The sequence below is a fragment of the Fukomys damarensis genome, unplaced genomic scaffold, assembly GCF_012274545.1.
Source record: "Fukomys damarensis isolate Sample0158 unplaced genomic scaffold, DMR_v1.0_HiC HiC_scaffold_23, whole genome shotgun sequence".
NCBI lineage: Eukaryota > Metazoa > Chordata > Mammalia > Rodentia > Bathyergidae > Fukomys > Fukomys damarensis.
In genome coordinates this window covers 61,844,100-61,866,461 of record NW_022900935.1, presented here as the reverse complement: position 1 = coordinate 61,866,461, position 22,362 = coordinate 61,844,100, and the positions used below count along the sequence as shown (strand labels likewise).

The 22,362-nt window shown below is 48.2% G+C and overlaps 1 protein-coding gene and 1 pseudogene across 1 annotated transcript in view; both read left to right on the top strand.

Annotated features, from left to right (window-relative positions):
- Cyth1 (cytohesin 1) overlaps positions 1–20,214 on the top strand; it is a 49,800-nt gene extending 29,586 nt beyond the window's left edge. The window contains exons 10-13 of the mRNA XM_010618507.3: positions 3,712–3,788; positions 15,543–15,614; positions 16,349–16,503; positions 18,404–20,214. Coding sequence (XP_010616809.1) covers positions 3,712–3,788; positions 15,543–15,614; positions 16,349–16,503; positions 18,404–18,482 — 383 coding nt within the window. The 3' untranslated portion in view covers positions 18,483–20,214. The remainder of the gene's footprint in view (positions 1–3,711; positions 3,789–15,542; positions 15,615–16,348; positions 16,504–18,403) is intronic.
- LOC117287457 lies at positions 15,626–15,758 on the top strand (annotated as a pseudogene).
- Positions 20,215–22,362: the final 2,148 nt, after the last annotated feature.

Below are 22,362 nucleotides of genomic sequence, written 5' to 3'. Positions count from 1 at the left end.
CTCCTATTGTTCAGCTGCTTGGGAAGCTGAGGAGACAGGAGGATCCTTTGAGCCCAGGAATTTAAGGCCAGCCTGGGCAACATAGGACCTATCTAAAAAATAATATATTTTTTAAAACTAAATGTGGGGCTCATTTTTGGGTCATTGCATTACTTTTTCTAAACCTTCACCATGCCCTTCACCAAACTCTTTGATACTGTTTTGCATTGTAGCACACTTGGAGTCACTCCTGTGTGTTCGTGTGCTGCGGAAGGCAGGACTTCAGCCATCTGTACTCTGTGTGTGTGTTTGTTTATGCATACAGCCACTAGCATGTATGTTTCTATGTATACACATACGTACTTGTATAGTCATGGGTATATGTGTGTGCATTCTTGCACACACTCTAAAAGTGACAGCCATCTAAATAAAGTCAGTAAAATTTCCCTGAAGTAATCTCTACCCTCTTTGCTGTGGATTCTGGACAAACAAACCTCAGCCTTATAAAAGCATTTATGGCACCACTGGGGCCAGGGTTCAGAGTGCCTACCATTTCACCTGTACCTGATGGGAGGAGGCCACTGTCCCCTGCCAGCTCTCTCACAGGCAGACATGAATGTGACTGATACATTGCACTTTAAGATGAAGGAATCGGCTTTAATTTCTTTGTTTTAATTTTCTTTTCTCCCTCATTTGTATGTTTCCATGATTTTGGCTCTCCTTTTCCTTGCCCCAAACTCCAGGAGGTATGTAACCCTGCAACCTGCTCGCTCGCTCTGCCCAGGCCACTGTCATTGCTGCAGTGTTTTCTTCTTTTGTTATTTTTGGTTATTTTGTTTTTTAATTGCTGGTGGTAGTGTTAACGCTGCTTCTAACTTACTGTACAGTCCCTAGGGAACTGGTCAGGATCAAGGACTTGGAGCAATGTCATGTTCTCCCTTCCTGGAGGAGAACATAGTGGAGCAGACAGCTAGGTGCCCAGACGCAGATTCACCTCACTGCACAGGCCTTGCGGGCACACAGCCCAGGGCGGGTCTGTAAGGCAGAGGGGGACCTAATGCATTCTCTTGGGAGGAGCAGCCAGGCACGTGCTGTTGGTTGAATTCAAATTGACATCCACAATCGATGTTATGAAAGGTAGTTTCTGAAGGGAGGAGAAAGAAGAGAATGAAACCCTGACTTCTCAAAGCCAGGAGCCTCTGACACCATGATTGATAATCAATTAAGAAAAGCTGAAGTGGCATTTAGAGCATTTGTCTTTGTATGAAAAACGATGTCAAGTGAAATTTAAAGAACCTTGAAACTCAAAACTCTACCTGCAGTGTTTTGATGAAGTTGCCTGAGTGTCAGGGCAGGGCCTTATAGCCTCAGCTTTAGAGTTTATGTTTTCTTTAGTTTTTTACTCCCCTTTTTTCCCAGTGAGTCTTTTCTTTACAATCTGAAATTGGCCTCTTAGTTATACTGTCGGTGTCTACTCTCTGTTTGCTGACTTGGGGGAGCCAGAGAACTCCTCGGGTTTGTGCCTAGGCATGCCATGATTAGAGATGGACCTGAAAAGAACCACCCTAAACACTGGCATTTACTCAGATGTTTTGGGGACTTGCCAGGTTGTTTTCAACTGCTGGGAAGACAGCTTTTGGATCTCATATCTAAAGGGATCATGGGCAGGCATGAAAAGCCAGCAGTGGGAGGAGTCCTGTCAGTTCCACAGGGACTGTCCTAGATGCACAGCTATCTGTTTGCTTGTTCCATGTCTGTTTTTCTCCCCGTGTGGAAATGTTTCCCATGGGCTCGCAGCAGTGCTTCACGTGGAGAGCTCTGTGACACAGCAAATTGTCCAGGGGAGGTGACCAAGCGTTTATAAATCAGAGCTTTTCCCAGCTTTGCTTTTTCTCCTTGATTTCCTTCCCTCTAGCTCTTTATGGCATCTGACCCACTTTTTCCATGATCTCCTAGGTCCCAGTGTCACCTGGGGTAGCGTCCTATGGTGGGCATGGGAGGTCAGCATGGGTTGGTGGCCATGGTGTGCCCAGACCTTCAGGGGGAACCATCTGCCTGCAGGGCTGGAAGACCTAAGCTCTCAGGCTGTAGTGGGGGAGGGAGTTCCTTTTTAAGAACATACTGGCTCCAATTCCGAACACATCCCCTGCCTTTTTTCTCCTCCTTATTCATTTTAATTCTGCCTAGCCTTTCCTGTTATCCACATGCATGTTCTTATCATTTATGTTTTTTTCTTAACTCATGTCACTTAACCTTTGGACTGCTTACATAAAACTTACAAATCACAGTGAGGGAGAGTGTCCCTGCTCGACACCTGCACAGGATGGGCAGCAGGCAGTGTGCACTTACTTAGGCTCGTGCCCTGGAAGCCTAGGTCTGTCCTCTAGAGCCCTTCAGTCAGTGCTCACTCACCCTGGGGTTCAGGCCCTGGAGCAGCACTGTCAAGTGGAGCAGAAATCCAGTGCTGCCTCTACCGGATGTCCTTCCCGTGACATTGCTCGCATACTCCTGTGTTTCTCGGGGTGAGCCTTCAGGTCCTGGCATTTGGAAATAGTCCCTGTGAAACCACTCTGTTCTTTGCTGGGCTGTTGGTGAGGGGGTGAGAGGGGCATGGATGGGGCCCTCCACGACTCACACTCCAGGGGGAGAAGAGAAGGTGGTGTTCTCTGTAGGTGAGGTCTGTGCAGAAGGGCAAGTGCTAGAAAGAGCAGGGTGCAGTGTTTGTGGGATGCCATGTGTGTCTTAGGAAGGAATACGGATAATTTCAGGTGGTTCTTGTCAAGAAAGTTTCCTCTTGACCTGAGGTAAGTGGAGAAGGAGAAGAGCTCCTGGTCATGATTTGAGAGGAGGCGTGGCTGTATCCAAATTGGGCATAGTTAGTGTCCAGATTAGCTTAATGTCATGACTCCCACATTTTGCTTATTGAAGAATGTTAAAAAGGACCAAGGGAAGCCATCACTAGGTCTTAGACACCAGTCAGTGCTCATCTGGCCCATGACTACCTCTTCTAGCTATTTTTGTTGTAAATGTGGGATTGCAGAGCTCCTGAACCGATTTCTCCACACAAGCCACCTCTTTCCTGAGGGAGGAAACCTGCTTTGATTCTCACCAAGGCTTTGGGAAAATTTTATTTTCAGGAGACTAGCTTAGAGGGCTAAGGCCAGGGTAGAAATTTACTACAGCCAGGAAGGTAGGGTAAGAGCTAAAGCTGCAGCAGTTTGGTTCCATGCTCTAGGGAAGCTGGATGTATTGTGAAGAGGAACAGCCCTGTTCCTGCCCTCTAGTCATTTCCATGGCACCTCCGTAGGCACCAGGTGATTGTCAGGAGCAGCGTAGCCTGCACCAAGGTGCTGACCCTTACCCCTGCCTCTTTTCTTTTCCCATTTCTGCCACACATAGCTTTGGTCGGCCTCCATAGCCCAAGGCACATATGTGTTGCCTGTCATTATCGCCCCAGATTTCCTCCCCACCCACGTGCTCATTTTGCTGTCCAATTTCATCTGGGGGTGTCACCTGGACGCGCTTGCTCTGCTCGTACCATAGACTTCACTCTGAAAGATGCTTCTGTCTTGGCTGTGTCTTGTCATTGATGCGAACTTTGCCATGGTCTGAATGTTCTCCAACACCCTCCCTGTCCCTTCTCCCCTCCCCGAGAGAGAGCTGTGTGTGTGTGGTGGAGCCTGTGCTTGCCTGGGTGTCTGTTGTCCAAGTGCATCTCTTTTTGCACTGCAGGTGGCAGGGTAAAGACCTGGAAGAGACGCTGGTTCATTCTGACCGACAACTGCCTTTACTACTTTGAATACACCACGGTGAGCACCAGCGCTGAAGTGGGATGGGCCAGGGCTTTGTTTCTAAACTGCTCCAACCACACATGGCTAGAGGGATTGTGGGGGAGATTGGATTTGTCCCTCTGCCTCTTTGGGCGTCTGTCAGGGCAGAATTGAAGCAAGTGGGAGAACTCAGGTTGTCTCCGAATGAGAGCCCCAGGGAGGGTGTGGAGCACCCAGCACATTTGTCCCTCTGCCTCTTTGGGCGTCTGTCAGGGCAGAATTGAAGCAAGTGGGAGAACTCAGGTTAAGTCTCCGAATGAGAGCCCCAGGGAGGGTGTGGAGCACCCAGCACGGAGCCAGGGCTCACTGACAGAGCCTAGTTCCAGGTGGGGCGGGGAGTCACAGGCCTAAGACAGTGCCAGGAGCCAGTTCAGAGCTAGGCTAGCAAACATGGACTTGGGTCCATTACCAACAAGTGTTTGTGGGCTTACTGAAAGGGACGTGAAAGAGAAAAAGAAAATAATTGTGGTTTGGAGATTTCACATTTTTTAGAGTAGTAGAAATATTGAAGGATTTAATTCAGATGGAGCAACTTAAGGCTAAAATATATAATAGAGGGAAAGGAAATTAAACGAAATGGGAAAAATTAAGATTACCTGGAGTTTTAAGTAATTGAAATTTTCTCAAACTGTGGTAGTTTTCTTGGTTTTTAGTCGGCACCAAAAGACTTAAGTCAATGTCACATATGCATCCCTTTTTACAGCAATAGCCTATGAGAATAATAATTAGAAATAAAAGGGCCAGATATTTAGCTCAGTGGTGCCATACCTGCCTGGCAACTATAAGGTCCTGAGTTCGATTCCTGGTACTGAGGGGAAAAAAAGAAATAAAACTTTTCAGGGGTCCTTATGAGCAGAGTACCCAGAAAACGCAGCCGGTTTGTAGTTGGTTCCCAGACTGTCATGTGCAGGTGATCTGATGCTTTTCGGTTTCTGCCACCCTCTTGGTCACAGAATTGTGCAATGGTTGTACTGCCAGCAGTGTTGGACTTGGGTCTCTACACTAACCAAGGCATTGAGTGGGAGTGCTCAACTTTTTCTCCAACCAGATCTTCACTGAGCTAGAGGTCATCTGTCCCACTGAGGAAGTTAAAGATTTAGATTTCTCTTTTGTAATAAATGTAGAATTAAAGGGTGCCTGAGTAAAATATAAGAACGCTAGCCCTGCTGTGGGCTACTGGAAGTGTCTCGGAGTCAGGGCTCTGTGGAGGTCACAGGAACACGGCCCCTCCAGGGAAGGAGCTGCCTGACAGTGTCAGGTTGCTCTTCACAGCCTCTCATCCTCATGGTGACAGGGAATGATTCTAAGGGCATTTCTGACCAGAATTTTGTGTGTCGAAGGGGTACAGTCATGCCATGGAAGCTCTGCAACTGTCTCTGCTTTTCTATATTTAAGATATTTTCAAATATTAGAGCAATAGTCTTCAAATGGATAGGATAATAAAGATGTTTCCTGTTGCACGGCCAAGGCACTGCTGTTAACAGACAGCTTGGTAATTAGTCCATCTAGTCACCCTTCTTATCTTGCCTGGAGTCTGCTCTCTGCTCTCTGGTTTGGGCATGGAGGCAGTGTGCTTCTGTCTGTCTCCTGGCCGACCCTTGTGACGCCGAGCAGTTTGGGTTGGGTCTGTTGGGCATAGAGCTGTGTGGTGGTACGGCCTCCACGCAGCACAGCAGCATCTGCTCAGACCCTTGTCAGGCAGTGGGGCAGAGACTGAAAGGTGTCATCAGGCCAAAGACAACTGATTGAAACTTACACACAAAATCAGCTAGTGATACGTGGGGAAAAGTAGGGACCAGACAAGGAAAGGACCCGGCTGGGTCAGTGGGAAGACAGCAACAGCTTGGAGAATGAATTGCTGAGGGGTCTGGAGCTTTGGCTGGAGGATGAGAGCCAGGGGAAGCAAGCTGCTGGAACTTGTGGTTGTTCCCTCTCTGATCCAGTGAAACAGGAAGTAAACAGCCTCCGTTAGTGTTTGGAGGCAAAGGCACAAGACTGTGTGTGCAACTGGGAACCTACCACACAGGGTCTTCCAATAGGTGGAGCCAATACTACCTGCACGTCCACTGTCCAGAGGAGAGCGCTCAGGGAGCCTCAGATGAGCCCGCCCGCCACTCGCCATTCTCTGTGATATTACAGAAAGTGCTAGAATGCCACAGGTCAGGCGCAAGCTTCCACCACGGGGAGCAATGCCTCCATCAGACACCCAGTGGGAGAGAATCCTGAGATCACTGGAGCAATTTGGAAGGGCAGAACAGGGAGGCTTCAGACTTCAAACATGGGACAGCCAGACCTATCCATTTTAATACAACTGTGCAGCTGTAGAATTGCAGCTTATTAGTTTACCAACGGTTAGAGTAAGACTTTAAAGAGTGGAGCACATTAGCTGAAAATACTATCACTCTCCTAAGGGGAAGCCTTTAGCTAGAGATTATATTTGAAAAAGATAAATCTTTAAAAATTAAAATAAAGCTATCTGATGTGGAAGATGAGACAGTCCTCATTTAATGACCCAGCTCCAGTCCCTCAACTAGGTTGTAGCTGAATCAGTCACTAAATGAGGAACTGTATAGAGTATGTACATTATAGTATTCAGAGCAAAGAAGAGGTCAAAGCAGAGTACGACTTAATGACTTTGCTTTTATTTGCATAGCTCTTAACATGCAGTACTGTAATTCATAATAACAGAAAAGTATAGTACTGCACTGTATAATCAGCAAAAAATATCATAACTGCTCAACAGAAGGCCACGTCATAAGTCCCAATGTTGTTAACTGGGTAGGTCATTAAGTGAGGAGTATCTGTACCAAAATAATTGACACCTGCAAAATCAAAGATACGATGAGTGAGTGAGATTACGTCTCTGAAAAGGAGAGAAACCCAAAAATCCAGCAGTCCTGCATCTTCAAGTCAAGAGTGCACTGTGCTCCAGGAAACATCCTCCTGCTCAGTAGCTGAAAGAGCAGAGCCTCTCGGCAGTCTTCACTGCCTGGGGGATAGTGGGTCGGGGTCTGCCCGGACCACAGTGAAGAATGACTGAGAACCCTATGCCTAGCCACGTTAGCCATTAAGAAAACAGAGCTCAGCCAGCAGCATTATCAGGTAGAAGAAAACAAGGGAAATGCACACTGCTGACTCTTCTTGAGAAACACTGCTTGTCAGTGAAAAGCCATGCGGGAAGAGAGTGATCAAAGGAAGTCGCAGAGTGGTGGCCAGCACTTAGCTCGTTCATTCCCTTAAGTATAGGACAGATGCCATGGTGGCCTCAGGGCAGAGCCGGAGCCAAATGTCCTGACATTCGGGTGCTTGCTAGTACTGTAGGTGGTGAGATAAGAGCTAACACCAAAATATTCCAAAATACACTTAAGTACAAGATTAATGCTCAGATATACTTAATAGAACTGACATGAACTATACTCACCTATGCAACTGATACTCAAATATAAAAACTAGCACCAAAATATACTTCATTAAAACTGATGCCAAAATATACTAAAATGTAGAACTAATTCAATTACTATTGCCTCAAACATCAATAATTTAATTATCCAAGGAAATAAAATTTATAGCTGGATTTTAATACATAAGCTCCAAAACTAATAGATAATGTAAAAAGCTATTGTATTTTAAATTAACCTTTTATTCCAAAATTAAACCATCAAATGAGTTAACACAGAATGACAAAAATTATGGTAGGTTTATGATGTAATCCCACTGCGTGCCTTAATGCAGCAGATACAGTGGTATTTCCTTTGGACAAAAAGGTAACTTCATTGTTTGTCAGTGGCCCTTTGAAGAACCAGTGTAACTAAATATCAGGAGAAACAGCCACCTATTCATTCAGGTGGCTCAGTATGGAGGCTTGGCACTGTGTCTGTTATCTGAAGGGTAGTTTTAGTTTCCTTTTGTAGTTACGTGTAGAGGGGATAGTTGGTTCTTGTAGTCTACAGCAGAAGATCATGGAATTCTCTGTGAGCATCAAATATGCAGTGGTTAATTGCATCCAGGCTAGTAACAAGTTCATCTGTGCACTAAATGACAACACAAGCAAAGTGCGGAGCTGAATCGTGAGGATCAGACACGTTGTGCTGCAGATATCAGCAGAGGATCCAAATAGTTAAAACCTTTAAATTCAGACTGATCGGTCTTCTCACAGCATTGTCATCATCTGGAGTAAGCTGCACAGGGTCAGCAGTGAATTGAGAATCAGGTGACCAAACCAGATTCTCCAGAAGTACTTGGTTTCACTGGAAGTACCACCTGCTTTTGCCCCATCGTATCCCAGCCAACATTTTGAAAGAATGGATGCCCCCGAATACCAGCAAATCCTGTTAGAGGGTGCCAGCCCGATCATTCCCTTGGATCCTTGTTGAAAAACTCTTCAGGACACTGGAGCTTTTACAGACTGAGAACCCTGTATGTGAATCTGGTTTTCCAAAATAACTTGAAAGAGATTATAGCTCCTACCAACATCAAATGGATGTTTATGTACTCTATAACAAAAAAGTCTACTTTCTGTCTGAAAGCAAGAATTGAGACCAACCAGAAAAGGATGATTAATTAGCTGCCTCCAAAATATGCTTCTCTCCCTGCACCCAGTCAGTACCCTCATCATCACCGACAAGTTCTTTTTTCACAACTTTCATTGCATAAAAACAATCTTTTTTTTTTTTTTTAATCTAACCAACGGTACTTTCATATAATTTCCTCTCTGTGTTGCCTGGAGTAAATTGAAGTCCTGAAGAGAGCTAAACTTGATGAAGCTTTGCCACTTTCTCTGGTGTTCACTGCCTCCCTCTCTTTACCGACTTAGTCCCAGCTCTCATGAGTTGAACGATTATGTGGAATTACTTACTGTCTTTGCATAGGTGACTGACCCATTGGTGTCATGAGTTCAGGTGGCAAAGCCTGTCACCCACATTCAATCGTGACAAGTTTGTGGCACTCATGAGCCAAGAGTTTACAGTTGACACACTTGTATCCCTGGCATACAAGTCCCCAACAGCACGCTTATTGAAACATTTGGCTTGGAAAATATGGCCATTTGTACAACGCAGCTTTTTCCAAGGGTGTGCACCTCTCAGGTACATTGATTGATTTTCTCCTGGACAGGGTGTTCCAGGACATTCTGGTACACAAGTTGAGTACATGACTTAAGAGTTCAGTCTCTGTTTAGCTCATAAAGCCTAAAGGCTTCTTGTAACTCCAACTAAGATGGTACGGTACGAGCCTCCTTCCTCATTACTCATATTATTGTCAAAAGAACACACATCTCAAACTTCACTGTTAAGGCCCTCAAAGGAGATGGAAAGTTCAACATGTGTTATGATATCTCTTCCCATCATGAAGGTCTGTTGGGTGGAGGGCAGGGTCCTGCAGGTGCTAGGAAGGAGGGATCATAGAGGAGTTGTCTGCTCAGGAAAGCTGGCGCTGGGGGCTCCTTAAGAGAGAGCAGCCTGATTGCCTGCACTGACCACACTGGCCAGATTCTGCAAGTCTCCTGGCTGAGTGATCCCCAGTAGTGGTGGCTGGGCCAGGGTGGACATGCGCTGGGCTTCTTGGTGTCTCTTGGGTCTGGTGGGTGGGCCTGGGAACACCGTCTTTGGGTTCATTGGTGTCTTCTGGGTTTTTGGTGGCCAGGCCTGGTGAGACTGTCCTGGGCTCTCTGTTGTTTTTGTGCCCTTGGTAGTTGGGCTTGGGGAGGCTTCCCAGGGGATCCTTGCTTTTCTGCGTGACTGGTGGCTGGGCTTAAGGAGAACTATCCCGGCCTCTTTGTCAGCTCTGAGCACCTAGCAGCTGGGCCTCGGGAGACCTTTCCTGGGCCCCTCTGGGTGTCTAGTGCCAGGCCTCAAGGGTGGGGGTGCTAAGCCTGGGGAGACCTGCTCCGGGCTTAGAGTTGAGCGGCTCCTGAAACATGGCCTGAGGCTCCTGGATGGAGTTGACCATCTTAGTCACTCAGAAAGGCTTTCCCTGCCTGCGTCCTGAGGTTGCAGCCCTGCAGAGTAGAGAAGCAGCTCAGCAGGTTTGCTGTTGACCGTTTCCAGCAGGAGACTGTGCTGTCTGTGAACAAGGTTCCAAGTTCTCTTTGGATACGTTGTCAAGGAAGTGAAGTCGTAGGCCAGGCGTGGTGGCATGCACTGTAATCCCAGCACTTAGGAGGCTGAGCAGAATAATTACTGGCAGCCTGGGCTACATAGTGAGTTCAAGGCCAGCCTGAGCTATAATGAGATCTTGCCTCAAAAGGAAAAAAAAAAAAAGTAAAATCACCTCTTGGGGTTTACAGCCTGAATCCCTTCTCTAATAAGAAGACCTTATGGCCCATCTTTGTCTTTCATACTAAGCAGATCAGTGGCTATTTACTTAATATTTCTAAGTATCTGTCTGTCTGTATATATCTTTATCGGTTTTTTATTTTTGTAGTACGGGGGTGGGCCTTGAACCCCACATCTTCACACTGAACTACATTCTCTAGACTTTTTTTTTTCAGTCACTCAATTGGCCCAGTAGTTGGGCTCCTTCTTGTGATCTTCTTGCCTTGGCTGCCCAGAATGCTGGGATTAGGGTCTCACACCATCATGCTGCATTTAGTGTGCTATTTAGAAACATTAGAAAAAACCTAGGAGTGCTTCCTGTAATATTTGGCATTGGTGACATTTTAACTTTTAAAGTAATGTGTGCCTTGACACTTTGTATATGGCAGGCACAGTGCTGAGGGGTCTTTTTCATACAAAGGAACCATTTTCTCTGTAGATGAAGGGTGAGGGCATTTACACTTAGAGAGCTGTGAGATTTCAGGATGTTGGATTGATTATATCATCGTTTTCATTTGAATATGGAGTATTGAGACATCCCAGGAATTTCTGCAATAATTTTCCATAGGAGATAGACATGTTGGTTTCAAATTGTAACCTCTGGAGTGGTGGTGGTGGATCCCTAGCAAGTTGCAGCTTTTAGATGCATACACATGATTGATTATTCATTCTTAGCTAATGAACTTACTACCAGAGTGTAACACCGAGTATTGTGACAGGGATCGAGGACAGACAGCCTGTGGGGCTGCATGGTGATGGTCGCTATCCACCTTAGAGACCGCTGCCCCATGGTGATGGTGAGCGTGTACACACTTCACAGTAGCCACTTGTGCACTTCCTGTCCTCCCATCCCAAGCGGCCCGGGTACTTCGTGTCCCAGATAATAGCTTGAGTCTTCTAGATGGAGAAATCTGTAACCACTGAGCCTGCAGTTTTTCGTTTCATGCAGAGTTTATCGCATCAGTTCCCCCTGCCGGCCTTCGTGTGTGCTGCTGCTTCTCAGTGGCAGAGCCCTCGCCTGCCGCTGTGTGGATCAGCCAGACTGCTCACGTGCCCATCTGCTGTGGCCGTTTGTGTGGTTCCACTTTTGAATGTGGGATTAGGCTTCACTGGGACCTGGTGAGAATGGTGCCCGTTGCCGCTGCCATGGGCGTGGTGCTGTTGTCCCTCTGGGTTGGCATCTCCTCACTCCCCCATCTGGACTTGGGAGGCCACGGGAGCGTGACATGGAGGACTCAAGCCACCCACACCTGCTGGAGAACTTGGCCTCTCACTTGCCTACCTGCCTGCCCGATTTGTGGCTGACCCTACAGCCTCGCCCCAGCCTGCCTACCTGCCTCCAGAACTAATTCTGAAACACACTTAACATAGAGGAGCGCTAAAATATACTGAGGTACAGAAGTAGTGCCAGAGTATACTGAAATACGGGACTGGTGCTAAAACATACTGAAAATAGAACCTTAATACGCTTAAATATAGAGCTAATATGTATGCTTAAAAAACTGATACTTAAATATACTCAAATGCAAAAACATTCTTAGATATCGAACTGATGCTAATATACACTGAAATGTAGAACTAATACTGAACTATACTGAGATGTGGAGTGGGTTTGTCTCAGTGTGGAGCTGAATGACTGGGGACTGGCTGCAGGCCACACACTCAGGCAGTGTAAAAAGGAAATAGGCAACAAAAGTCAGGAACAAAAAGAAAAGTATGAAGAATTTTGAAAATATTACTTATCTTTCAAAACAAGGAGTCAAGAACTGTTAAAGTGAGCGTGGTGGCGCACTCAGGTGATCCCAGCAGTTGGGAGGCTGAGGCAGGAGTATCGCTGCAAATTTGAGGCAAGCCTGGAGTACATAGAGAGACTCTGTCCTTAAAAAAAAACAAACAAAAAAAAAACCTCTTAAGGTTTTTCATAAGCTGTTTTTCTCTTTAACTTGAATGTGATTATTTTAGGAATTATCTCTTATGGTAAAGAAAATTTACTCTGATGTTCAATATTTTTCAGTTCGCTTCATTTTTTTCTCAAGTTCTGTGTAACTGAAGTAGAGTGTCCATGTTGACATTGGGAACAGCCCATTTTCCTGAACCTACTATTCCTCTTCCTCTCTGTATACACACATAAAATTGCCTCCTGCCAGCAGTGATAATTTATTAGTGATCGAATTTGGAGTGTTTTAAAACACTTTCACCTTTGTCCTTTTCTGTAGCATTTTAAGTTCTTTAAGATGAACAAATATTATTTCTACAAAAATAGTAGTTGCTCTTAAGGGAAGTCAGTAAGCCAGAGGTGTTGGTGTTGGCTGGCTCTGCCCCCCGGGGAGTGGGTGTTGCTGGGCGGGAGTGCATCTGTGAGCAGGCAGTGGGGCTGCCCCAGCCCCGGCAGCCCAGTTATATCACTCGGAGTTGATGCTGGCAGTGGCACCCAGGGCGAGTGCACACTCAGTGCACTCCATCTCTGCTGATCCAGCCCCTGGGACCCAGTTAAGTTCCAGGGTGGGGATCCGGGTCGGGGAGCTGTGGTGATATCTGGGATTTTCTGCAGTTGCCAGGAACTTAAAAGTTGTTTGGCTCAGTAGTTCTCAGTCTGCCCACCCAGTCCCTGCAGGATGGATGGCTGTGCTTCTGAGTAGCTGGCTGTCTCCAACCTTTCTTGGATGGTAGGACTAGTGTGAGGAGCACAGTGTGCCAGGAAAGGTAACAGGGCAGGGGCTACCCAAGTGGTCCCCACTTCTGGACAGAAGGCGATGGGTGTAAATCCTTTGGGTGTAAAGTTGTCTTGGGTCCAAATATGTGTCATGCGGATATAACCCTGATGTCTCTGCCTCAACAGTCATTAAGAGTGTGAATGAAGTCACATCCTCATTACGGTCCACATTATGATGACTGTTACCCTACCCTCCTGCCCACCTGGTAATGACTGTACCACTTAACACAGCAGAATCCTCAGGAGGGTTGGGTGCCAGATAACCCTGGAAAGGGAGGAGGCTGGAGCTGGGGTGGCTCCCTGGACACTGCTGAGGAGGCAGATCATCCGGGTCCTTCATTTCATGTCCTGAGCTCCTGCCCCCACCGCCACAATAGTCTGGGCACCCATTCTCAGGAGAGGGTGACACCTCAGTTGCCAAGACTGAGGACTCTTAGACAGTCGTGGGTGGGGGTACTAGATTGCAAAGCAGGGTTGGATAAGCTCCGGCGTCCTGGCCTTTCCCACCCTCCCTTCTCAGATGCAGCCAAGCAGGCATGTAGCTGGGCAGCCTTGGGGGTGGTGAGGACTCAGCAGTAAAGAAGGAGCAGAGAGCTGGAGCAGATTTCCCCACAGACAGCCTTGTGAGAGGAGCCCTGTAGAGCAGTCACAGGTCCATACGCTCCTAGGACCTCCCCAAATGGTGAGTCCCAGATGTCTGAGGGAGGCCTCGGCCTGAAAGCAAGTGGATACCAAAGCCATCACGCAGTGAAAGCGCAACTTGGAGGACAGGGACTCTAGGGGAAGGAAGCCTCCATCCAGGGCACTGTGAGGACCTCCCCTGCAGCCTCTGAGGTGACCCCCGCAGCTGGAAACCAGGAGCAGGCCCGCAGCACAACAGTCCCCATAGACCCTTGGAAGTCAGCAGTGTGCGGCATAAAAGCTCACCAGAAGCAAAACATCTAAAAAATCTCCCAGAAAGAGCTAAAAAGATGAAAAGTAATGAACGAAGAGTTATATTTATTTTTAAAAAGCCAAAAGCTGATTTAGGATACCTCACATGTTTTAGAAAAGGCAAGAAGCAATGGGTAGGTGATCTATGACAAGATGATTTTATAAACTTTCCCCAGATACAAGATGTGTTTTCAGGTTGAAGAGCTTACCAAAAGCTTGTGTGATGGAAGAAATAGGTCCACACCAAGTCCATGTCCTGATGGAGTGTCAGAGAATGGAAGATCTAGAGAAAAGCAGCGGCAGCCAGAAAACCTGGGTAGGGAACTCAGGGCCTCAGTACTGCGCTCGGAATTCTGGAGGGTGTCGTCTCCACCTGGACTGCCACCTCCCAGCTGTCAGTCTCCGGAGAACATTGCCAACCCGGCACGTCTGGCTTGGTGTCTGCAAAGCCTCTCTGAGGATGCTGTGAGCTGTGCCTGGCCAAGGCTGGCGTGCTCAGTAAGACGGGCAGCGCTTTGGCTGTGAGGAGTCCTGAGAGCAAAGAGGGACATCTCCAGCTTTTGGTTTTTGTTGGTGTTGTTTTGGTACCAGGGATCGAGCTCGGGACCTCGCACTTGCCGGGCAGGCATGGCACCACTGAGTTACATGCCTAGTCCAAGTTTCAAGCTTTGAGATGGGGTCCTTCAGCTGAGCAGCCAGAGGGATTTTGCCAGGAAATTGACATTAGTATCGTGATTGATATGACTTAGCACACGAAAGGGAATTTGATTAGAGAGGGAGATTATATGGAAAAAGGTACCCCCCCGCCCGCCATAAAAGGTGATTTTTGGTTCCAGAGGGAGAGTTTTTCAGGGAAGAAAAGGAAAGAGATGTGTTGTTACACATCACAGTCTGAAGAACAGAGGGACTGGGGAAACCTGTGTGGCTTTAGCCAAAGGGTTCTGGGAGGACAGGACAGGGAGGAGGTGATCTACAAATGACGTCTAAAACCAGATGCACAGAGCGGCAGTGCAGAGGTGACAGTGTCCTAAGATTTAGAGGAAAATAGTTGGTGTGGGGATATGGAGTGGCTTAAAATACTAGTTTTTACTTTTGTAAAAAGCAGATGATCTGGTTGGTTTTTGTGCATGTGTTACTCTGATCAATACAGAAACTTGCGAAGTGACAGGCCTTGGTGTGGTTAGCCAAAGGCGGAGGTGGGGGCATCCCTGGCAGGCAGATCAGCTAGGGGAAGGCTGGAGTGTGGCTCCATGCTGCATGTGAGCACAGGTACCTTCACCATTCCAGGCAGGGCTGTCAGGAAGGTGCTGCTCTCTGAGAGCCTCGGTCTGGACATCCAGGTGGGCAGGAGGCAGTGAGGGAGGGGTTAGAGTGTGTGACACAGCTGCAGTCCCAGTGTGGGTGCGAGACAGGAGTTCCTAGTTGGAGGCTGGGAAAGGCTTCCAAGAGTTGCTGGCACCAGAACCAAAGCTGAGGTGAGGGGAACCCGGTGAGAAGCAGGGGAAGGGGCCTTACACATTCCCGGCTGGACCTCAGATGTGCAGTGGTGGAACCTGTTGGACCTCTAGCCTTCTGCCTGCAGAGGACTGGATGTTGGGTCCAGTGTACTGTGCGACGCCGAGGTTACTGTTGGCTGTGTCCTCGCTGTAGATCCTGGGGTGGGCCTCAAGCTGATGGCCACATCTGCACAGGGGCAGCAGAGAGGGAGGGTGTTGCAGGAAGAACACAGCAGCGAGTATGTCCCTGAGTGGTCTTTCTGTCTTCACTGCTCCGCAGGATAAAGAGCCCCGTGGAATTATTCCTCTAGAAAACCTGAGTATCCGGGAGGTGGAGGATTCCAAAAAACCAGTGAGTATTTCTGCTTCGCGCAGCAGCAGTATGGTAGCCCGTGAGGTTCATCCAAGGCACCATTATTGCTAATTGAGATATTGGGGAGGGGGAACAACAGTTCTTTGAAAAAAGAAAAGAAATTTCAAAGACTTTTTAAGAAAAGCAACTTGAAAATACTATCATGGCCTTGGTATGGCCTTACTTTTTAAATTATCTTTAGGGTTCAAGCCAAAGGTGAGACTCTTAATAACCTCTTTTTGCTGTCCCTCTGCTTCAGTGTCCCTTACGTGAGGTACAGAGATCGGTCCTTCCTGAAGGGCAGCAGCAAGCTCACGACTGAACCGCTGCTTTGTTTCCTTGGGGCACACCTTGTAAACACTGTTCCTTTGCTTGGAATGCTGAATGTTTCCAGGTTGGGTTTAGGAGGCAGTGAGTAACTATTTCTCCCCCTTAGGCATGGAGCTAACATCCGCAGACTAGCTGGTCTTTGCTCAGAGGCCTTTCCATACATGTGGCCTCCATAGAAAAGCATGATGGTCAAATAGAGTTTTCTGGGAATTTGCTATTTCCTTGGACAGCAGCTTTCCAAGATCTGTCCATTACTCTCTTCTTTTTATGTGTTTTTTCTCTTTTTAAATTTTTATTTATTTATTTTTGGGTACCAGGGATCAAACTCAGGACCATGTGCTTGTGAGGCAGGCACAGCACCACTGAGCTAAATCCCCTGCCCACTCTCTTCTTTTTAATCACAGAACTGCTTTGAGCTCTACATCCCTGACAATAAAGACCAAGTAATCAAAGCCTGTAAGACTGAGGCCGATGGGCGGGTGGTAGAAGGAAACCACACAGTGTACCGGATTTCTGCTCCTACACCTGAAGAAAAGGAAGAGTGGATTAAATGTATTAAGTAAGTGACGCCTGACTTCCCCAGACTAGGACTCTCACCTCTCCATTTCCTGCCATGCCAGCTGTTGGATTTGCCCATGTGTCTCCCTTAGGGGAAATCCCAGACTAATTGCAAGCAGCCCTCTAGGTTCTTAGCTGTTGTGATATTGTTTTGTGTTTGGTGTTTTGTTTGTTTCGGTGTTAGATATTGAACCCAGGTACTTTTTACTGAGCCACATTTCCAGCCTTTTCAAAAAAAATTTTTTTGAGACAGGGTATTATTATTATTATTTTAATTAATTTATTTATTTTTGGTACCAGGGATCGAACTCAGGTCCTTGCGCTTGCAAGGCAGGCTGTGGAAACACTGAGCGAAATCCCCAGCCCTTGAGACAAGGTTTTAAATTTTAAGTTGCTCAGACTGTGCTTGAACTTGGATCCCGCTGTCTCCGGCTCCCAGAGTGCTAGGGTTGCAGGTAATGTGCCTGTGTGCCCAGCTTGTCGCAGCACTTCCTGTGTGCTCACAGGCGCTGAGCGGGCCTGGCACAGTGCTGCCTGCTGGATAGGCTTCCCTGCTGGGTGGCACACACCTCATGTTCACGGCCGTCCGGCTTCATAATCTGTTCATCCCACAAGACCCCGCTATCTCACACACAGAGACCAAGAGGTTCGGCTGAGGCTAAGAAAGTCGCTGATGTGTGGTCACAGGACAGAGCCCTGCCCCACAGTGAGCCACTGTGCTATGAGGAAGCTGAGGAGCAGCTGCAAGTCCAGGGCTGTGACTTCTGGTTCTCTACCAGGTTCCTTGGAGTGAGGTTTAGCAGGGGGACAAAGCTGTCCTGGCTGGCCTGTGTCTAGAAGTTCAGCTTTCCAGAGCTCATTGGCTTTGCATTGTTTGTATTCCTGTGTGAGACCTGGTCCAGACATCCCGCTATTTCCTGAGGCCAGCCTGGGCTCCTGGCTCACACACTGTCCGATGTCATTTCTCCCTTGAGAGCATCCTTGGGCTTCCATCAGCACTTCAGCCCTCAGAATTTGCCCAGGTGTTTCCCGTAGGAAGTCTCCACTGCTGCCTGGGCCTTGGTGGCCTTCCCTGGGAAGTGGGGAGAATGTGCCCGCCGAGGAGCCTGGAGGCCCTGGGGGTTCTCTCAGCAGACTGTGCCTTCTCTTCAGTCCAGTGTTTGTTTTTTTGTATTTCTGTTCAAATCAGCATGGTGTTTTGCCAAGGTTAGGTACTGGATGAGTGACGAAGATGGAGATGGGATGGTGGCTGTGGGTGAGTGGATGCTTTGTTCTCACATAAGGAATCTGAGACTCTGTGTGGAGACAGGAGTGGTAGGGGCATGTGTGTGCAGGAAGGCCGCCCTACGTGGAGTCCCTGCTGTCTCCCAACAGAAGGGGATGCCCACTCCCTGGGCTGCTGTGCGGATGAGATGAGCTCGTGCATAGGCAGGCTGATACACTGCCTGGGTGACAGCTGTCACAGGAAGCGTGGCAGATTCCCTCAGCAAGCCACTTTGGGTGCCAACCTTATTGTTGGTGGGGCCTTCACCACCTATCCTTGACGCTTCCTGAGAGCTGTGGAAACATTGTCCCTGGTGAGCAGGCTCTCAGTTAAATTACAAGGAATGTGGTGGTTCTGGCAGTGCCTGCCATCATGTAGCTGGTAAGCTCTGAATTAGAGAAGTTACGAGAACATGTCGTGATTACCCTTCCGAATGCAGGTATGAGACTGAGACAAGCAGGGCGGAGCCCCTTCTTGTCCCATGTCTGGTGTCTCTGCACAGCTGCTGTGTGGACACAGCAAGTGCTGAGGACACTGACTTAGCCATCGCGGGGACAGTTGAGTGGGGCATACACAGGACTGATGCTTCTACTTCAGTCCCTCACTTTTTTGTTTTCTCCCATTTTCTGTGCTCCAGAGCGGCCATCAGCAGGGACCCTTTCTATGAGATGCTCGCAGCACGGAAAAAGAAGGTCTCCTCCACGAAGAGACACTGAGCACACTGCCAGGGGGTCGTCCAGCCTACAGAGCCGCGGCCTTTCTCCTGCCCTCCACTCCTGAGCACTGCAGAGCAGAGGGGTCCTGGCCAGCCCTGCCTGAGTTCTAGAGACTAGCTTCAGCTTTGCATTTTTTTAAGGGGAGAAAGGGTGGGCAGTTGTCACTGGAAAGGGGACTGACACCCGCAAGCCCGGGCTCTCAGCCTTTCTCTCTGCTGAGGGGAGATCCTGACACAGGACAGTGCACTCCTCCGCTCAGCAGCTCTGCAGCAGAGCTGGGAGAGCCCTGTGTACCTCGCAGTCACTCCTGCGCAGAGCCTTCCTCCCTGCACCGTGTACACTCTATGTATGCATTATTATATAGTAAGCGGAGAGGTGGATAGGAAGAGAAGCCGCGTGCTATAAAGATCTATTTTTGTTTTCTAAAAAGAAACAGAACACAGCTGCCCTGCCTGTTTGGGGGCCCCCTGGAGAAGGACTCCCAGGCTGACGCCTGCTCAAGAGTGCTGCCCAGTAGCCCGTCTGGGCGAGAGAGGGCTGGCACTGTGCAGCGAGCAGGGAGGCCTCTGTGGCGGAGGCATGGGCAGCTCCCGCCCAAGTGCCTGCGGGCTGTAGGAGAGGAGGGGAGGGAACTGGCTGGACACCTCTGTCATCTTTCTCCCTCAGAACCCAGGTCCTGCTGGGCTTTAACTAGAAAGTCAGCATTTTCCTTGAGCTAAATACCTAATAACCAAAACTGTGAGGAGGTTATCCCAACAGGTTCTGGGTGATCTCACTGGTTCCTATCTGGTTTTTCTTTCTCGTCCCCAAACTCCATTCCTCGTTCTAGAGGAAGGAGATCTTACCTGATTCCCATGGGGCTTCAGCTTTTTCTGCCTCAAAACGGGCCCTAATGGGCCTCCCCTGGTGCGCTGTGTAGTGGCCTCCAGGGGGGCGGGGCCTGGTCTGCTCTGCAGGGGCAGTGGACCGAGAGGAAGGGTTGCTCTCCCTCCTCTCCCCTGCCCCTGCGTGTGCCTGTGAGTGGGCTGCCCCTCCTGTGCGGTGTGAAGGAGCCGCAAAACACAGCGTTCTCCTGCCGTTCTCTCAGGGACTCTCAAGGGCAGCTCCTGCCACATGGCCAGGGCCAGCGTGCAGGGCCGGCAGAGCAGGTGGTGGCTGGCAACTCGGCATACCCTCCACGTGTCCGGGTCGGGGCGTGCGGAGGGTCCTGGTCTCCACAGGCCAGTGGGCCGGCTCCTCTGACCCCACAGGATAGGGGCATCTCTGGAAATAGCTTTGCAGAAGAGTGGAGGCAGGAGGAGGGCAGCATTCTAACCCCTTCCTGTAGATCCTGCCTGGAGCGGCTTCAGGCCTTCACCCGGAGCTTGTGAAGGTGGTGGAAGCGGGTCTGGGCTGGAAACCTGAGCTCTGGGGCCCAGAAGCAGAGCAGTGCCAGCCAGAGCACTGTAGCAGGCCCAGGCCCTTGCACTGGTTCTCACTAATGTTTCCTGGACAGAGGCACCTGGATCAGTATTAGTCTATTTATCAGAGGTGTAAATAATCCATGTATAGTTTTTCTCCTTTAGATTATTTTGTATTTGTTTTAAAAACTTTTTGTCAAAATACAAAATATAAAGAAATTTGTTGACAGGGTTTTTTAAAAAATTATAATTATTATTCGGATTGTTTTTGTTTGTTTTTTGCCTTGTAAACTAGCGCCAAGGAACTGCAGTAAATAAACTCCAACTCTGCCCAACCACCTTTGTTGTCTGTAATATACTACAGTGGTCGTCTTCCTGCAGGGCTCCCGCAGGGGCGCTGTGGGCCTCTTACTGGGGCTGAGGCAGTGTTTGTCACCCCATACCAAGTGCAGCTGTCAGGGAAACTGGATGTGGGTAGGGTGGGAGTCTCTCTTCTCTTCAGGAGGGCAGAACAAAAAGAGTGGGGTTAGTGTTGCCTCTCCACCCTTTCAAGGAAAACACATCAAACACTCAACTTCAAGATCAAGGAATGTGCCTTCAGGGCCAGGGATTTAGCTCCGTGGTTCCGCCACCTGCCTCGCAAGCTCAAGGTCCCCGGTACCAAAAAAAAAGTAATATGCCTTCTTCAGTCAGTGTGTGTTTCAGTATATTTCACCCTCCCGACTCACCCACACAGTGCCAGGACATAAACGCCAAGTTGCAGAGAGCACTCAGGAGCAGAGCAAGCCCTTGGTGATGCTTCACAGAGCCAAGGGCCAGGAAGCAGAGAGGTCTGGAGCCTCACTGGGCGTCGGGCCATCAGCTGGGCTTCTCTCTGGTCCTTGCAGACGATCTCTCCAGTTGCCAGGAGAGGTGGGTTCTTAGATGTGGAGAGCAGCTGCCCACTGTTGGGCCCCGCTTATGCCTGTCCTCTCTTTGTGTCCTTCCATCTCCCAGAGAGGTGGCCTTGTTTCTGCCCGCTTGTCAGGTTTCCCTTTCTTATGCATATTCTTAGTCTCCTTGCCCTCTGATCCCTTTCCCTCAAACTACAGAAATGTTCAATTTATTGAGTTTCTCCTTTGTCAGGAGCAGGATGGAGATGTCCACCACTTGTATGCAGCATTACACTAGAGGTTTGAGCCGGGGTGGTGAGGCAAACGAAGGAACAGGAGGTATCCAGGTAGGAAAAGAAGAGGTGAAATGACATCAACTTGGATATAGAAAAGCCTGAGGAATCTACAAAAAGACTATTAGAGCTAATAAATTAATTCAGCAGGATTGTAGGATATAAGATCAATATATAAAAATCTGTTTTCAGTGCGTTCACAGTAAGCAACAAAAAAAAGTTCAGTTTTTAATAACATCAGAAATAAAATACTTAGAGATGTTTCTTTGGTGTATAAAGCTTCTATACTAAAGATATTAATGACTTAAAGATCTCATTTATGGGTTGCAGGACTTGACATTCATTAACAGTACTCATCAGATTTATCTACAAATTCAGTACAGTCGTTATCAAAATGCCAGCTGCCTTCTTTGAGGAAATGAAAGCTTATTGTAAAATTTATATGGAAATGCAAGGAACCAGGAATAGCAAAAACAATCAGAACAAAGTCAAGAGTGAGAACTCCCAGTTTTAAAATTGACAAAAATCAGGCTGTGGTACTGGTGGAGGATGAATATGGGACTAGTTGGGGTATCATTGAGAGTTCAGGAAAACGTTGCATACGTTTATGTGCAGTTGATTTTAGACAGATGCCAAGACGGTTTGGCAGAGAAGAGCAGTCTTCAAATTGCATTGGGATGTTTATACCCACATGCAAAAGAATGAAGTCAGACCCTTGAATCATCTGCAGAAAGTGCCTCAAGTGGATTAAAGACCTAGTAAAAGCTACAACAAACTCTTAGAAAAAAAATCTTGTTAGGATTGTATTTTTTAGGTATGACACCTGAGGATATAGAAAGAGAAACCAGGTAGACTCAGTTTCTCCTGTACACTTACGGACATCCCTCCTGATGTCAGATGAGTGGGGATTTCCCACACCCCAAGCCAGCAGTTCCACGGTAAACACCAGCTGTGTGAGCTCTGATCCACTCTGGTTCTCTCACTGCCTGGAGGCAGGGTCAGATCCCACAGGCTGACAGCTTAGTCCCCAGGACTGCCACCCCCACTTTTGACTGATGCCAACTAAGACCCCTGGCTTGTTTTTCCCTGTGCTTTTGACCAACTGGTGGAAGTTGGGGCTCACACAGTCCCCTGGTCAGGTATAGTTAGTTTGCCTTAGCAGCCACAGAACTCCGGGAGGCACACCAGACTGATGTAAAGGACCACACAAAGGGTACAAAAGGCGGGTGGACGGGTGAGGCCCTCCAGTCTGGGTGTTCTGGAGCCCTTGTGCTGACAGACTGTCTGCTTGGCAGTCTTGGCTGCTCTGGGCAGC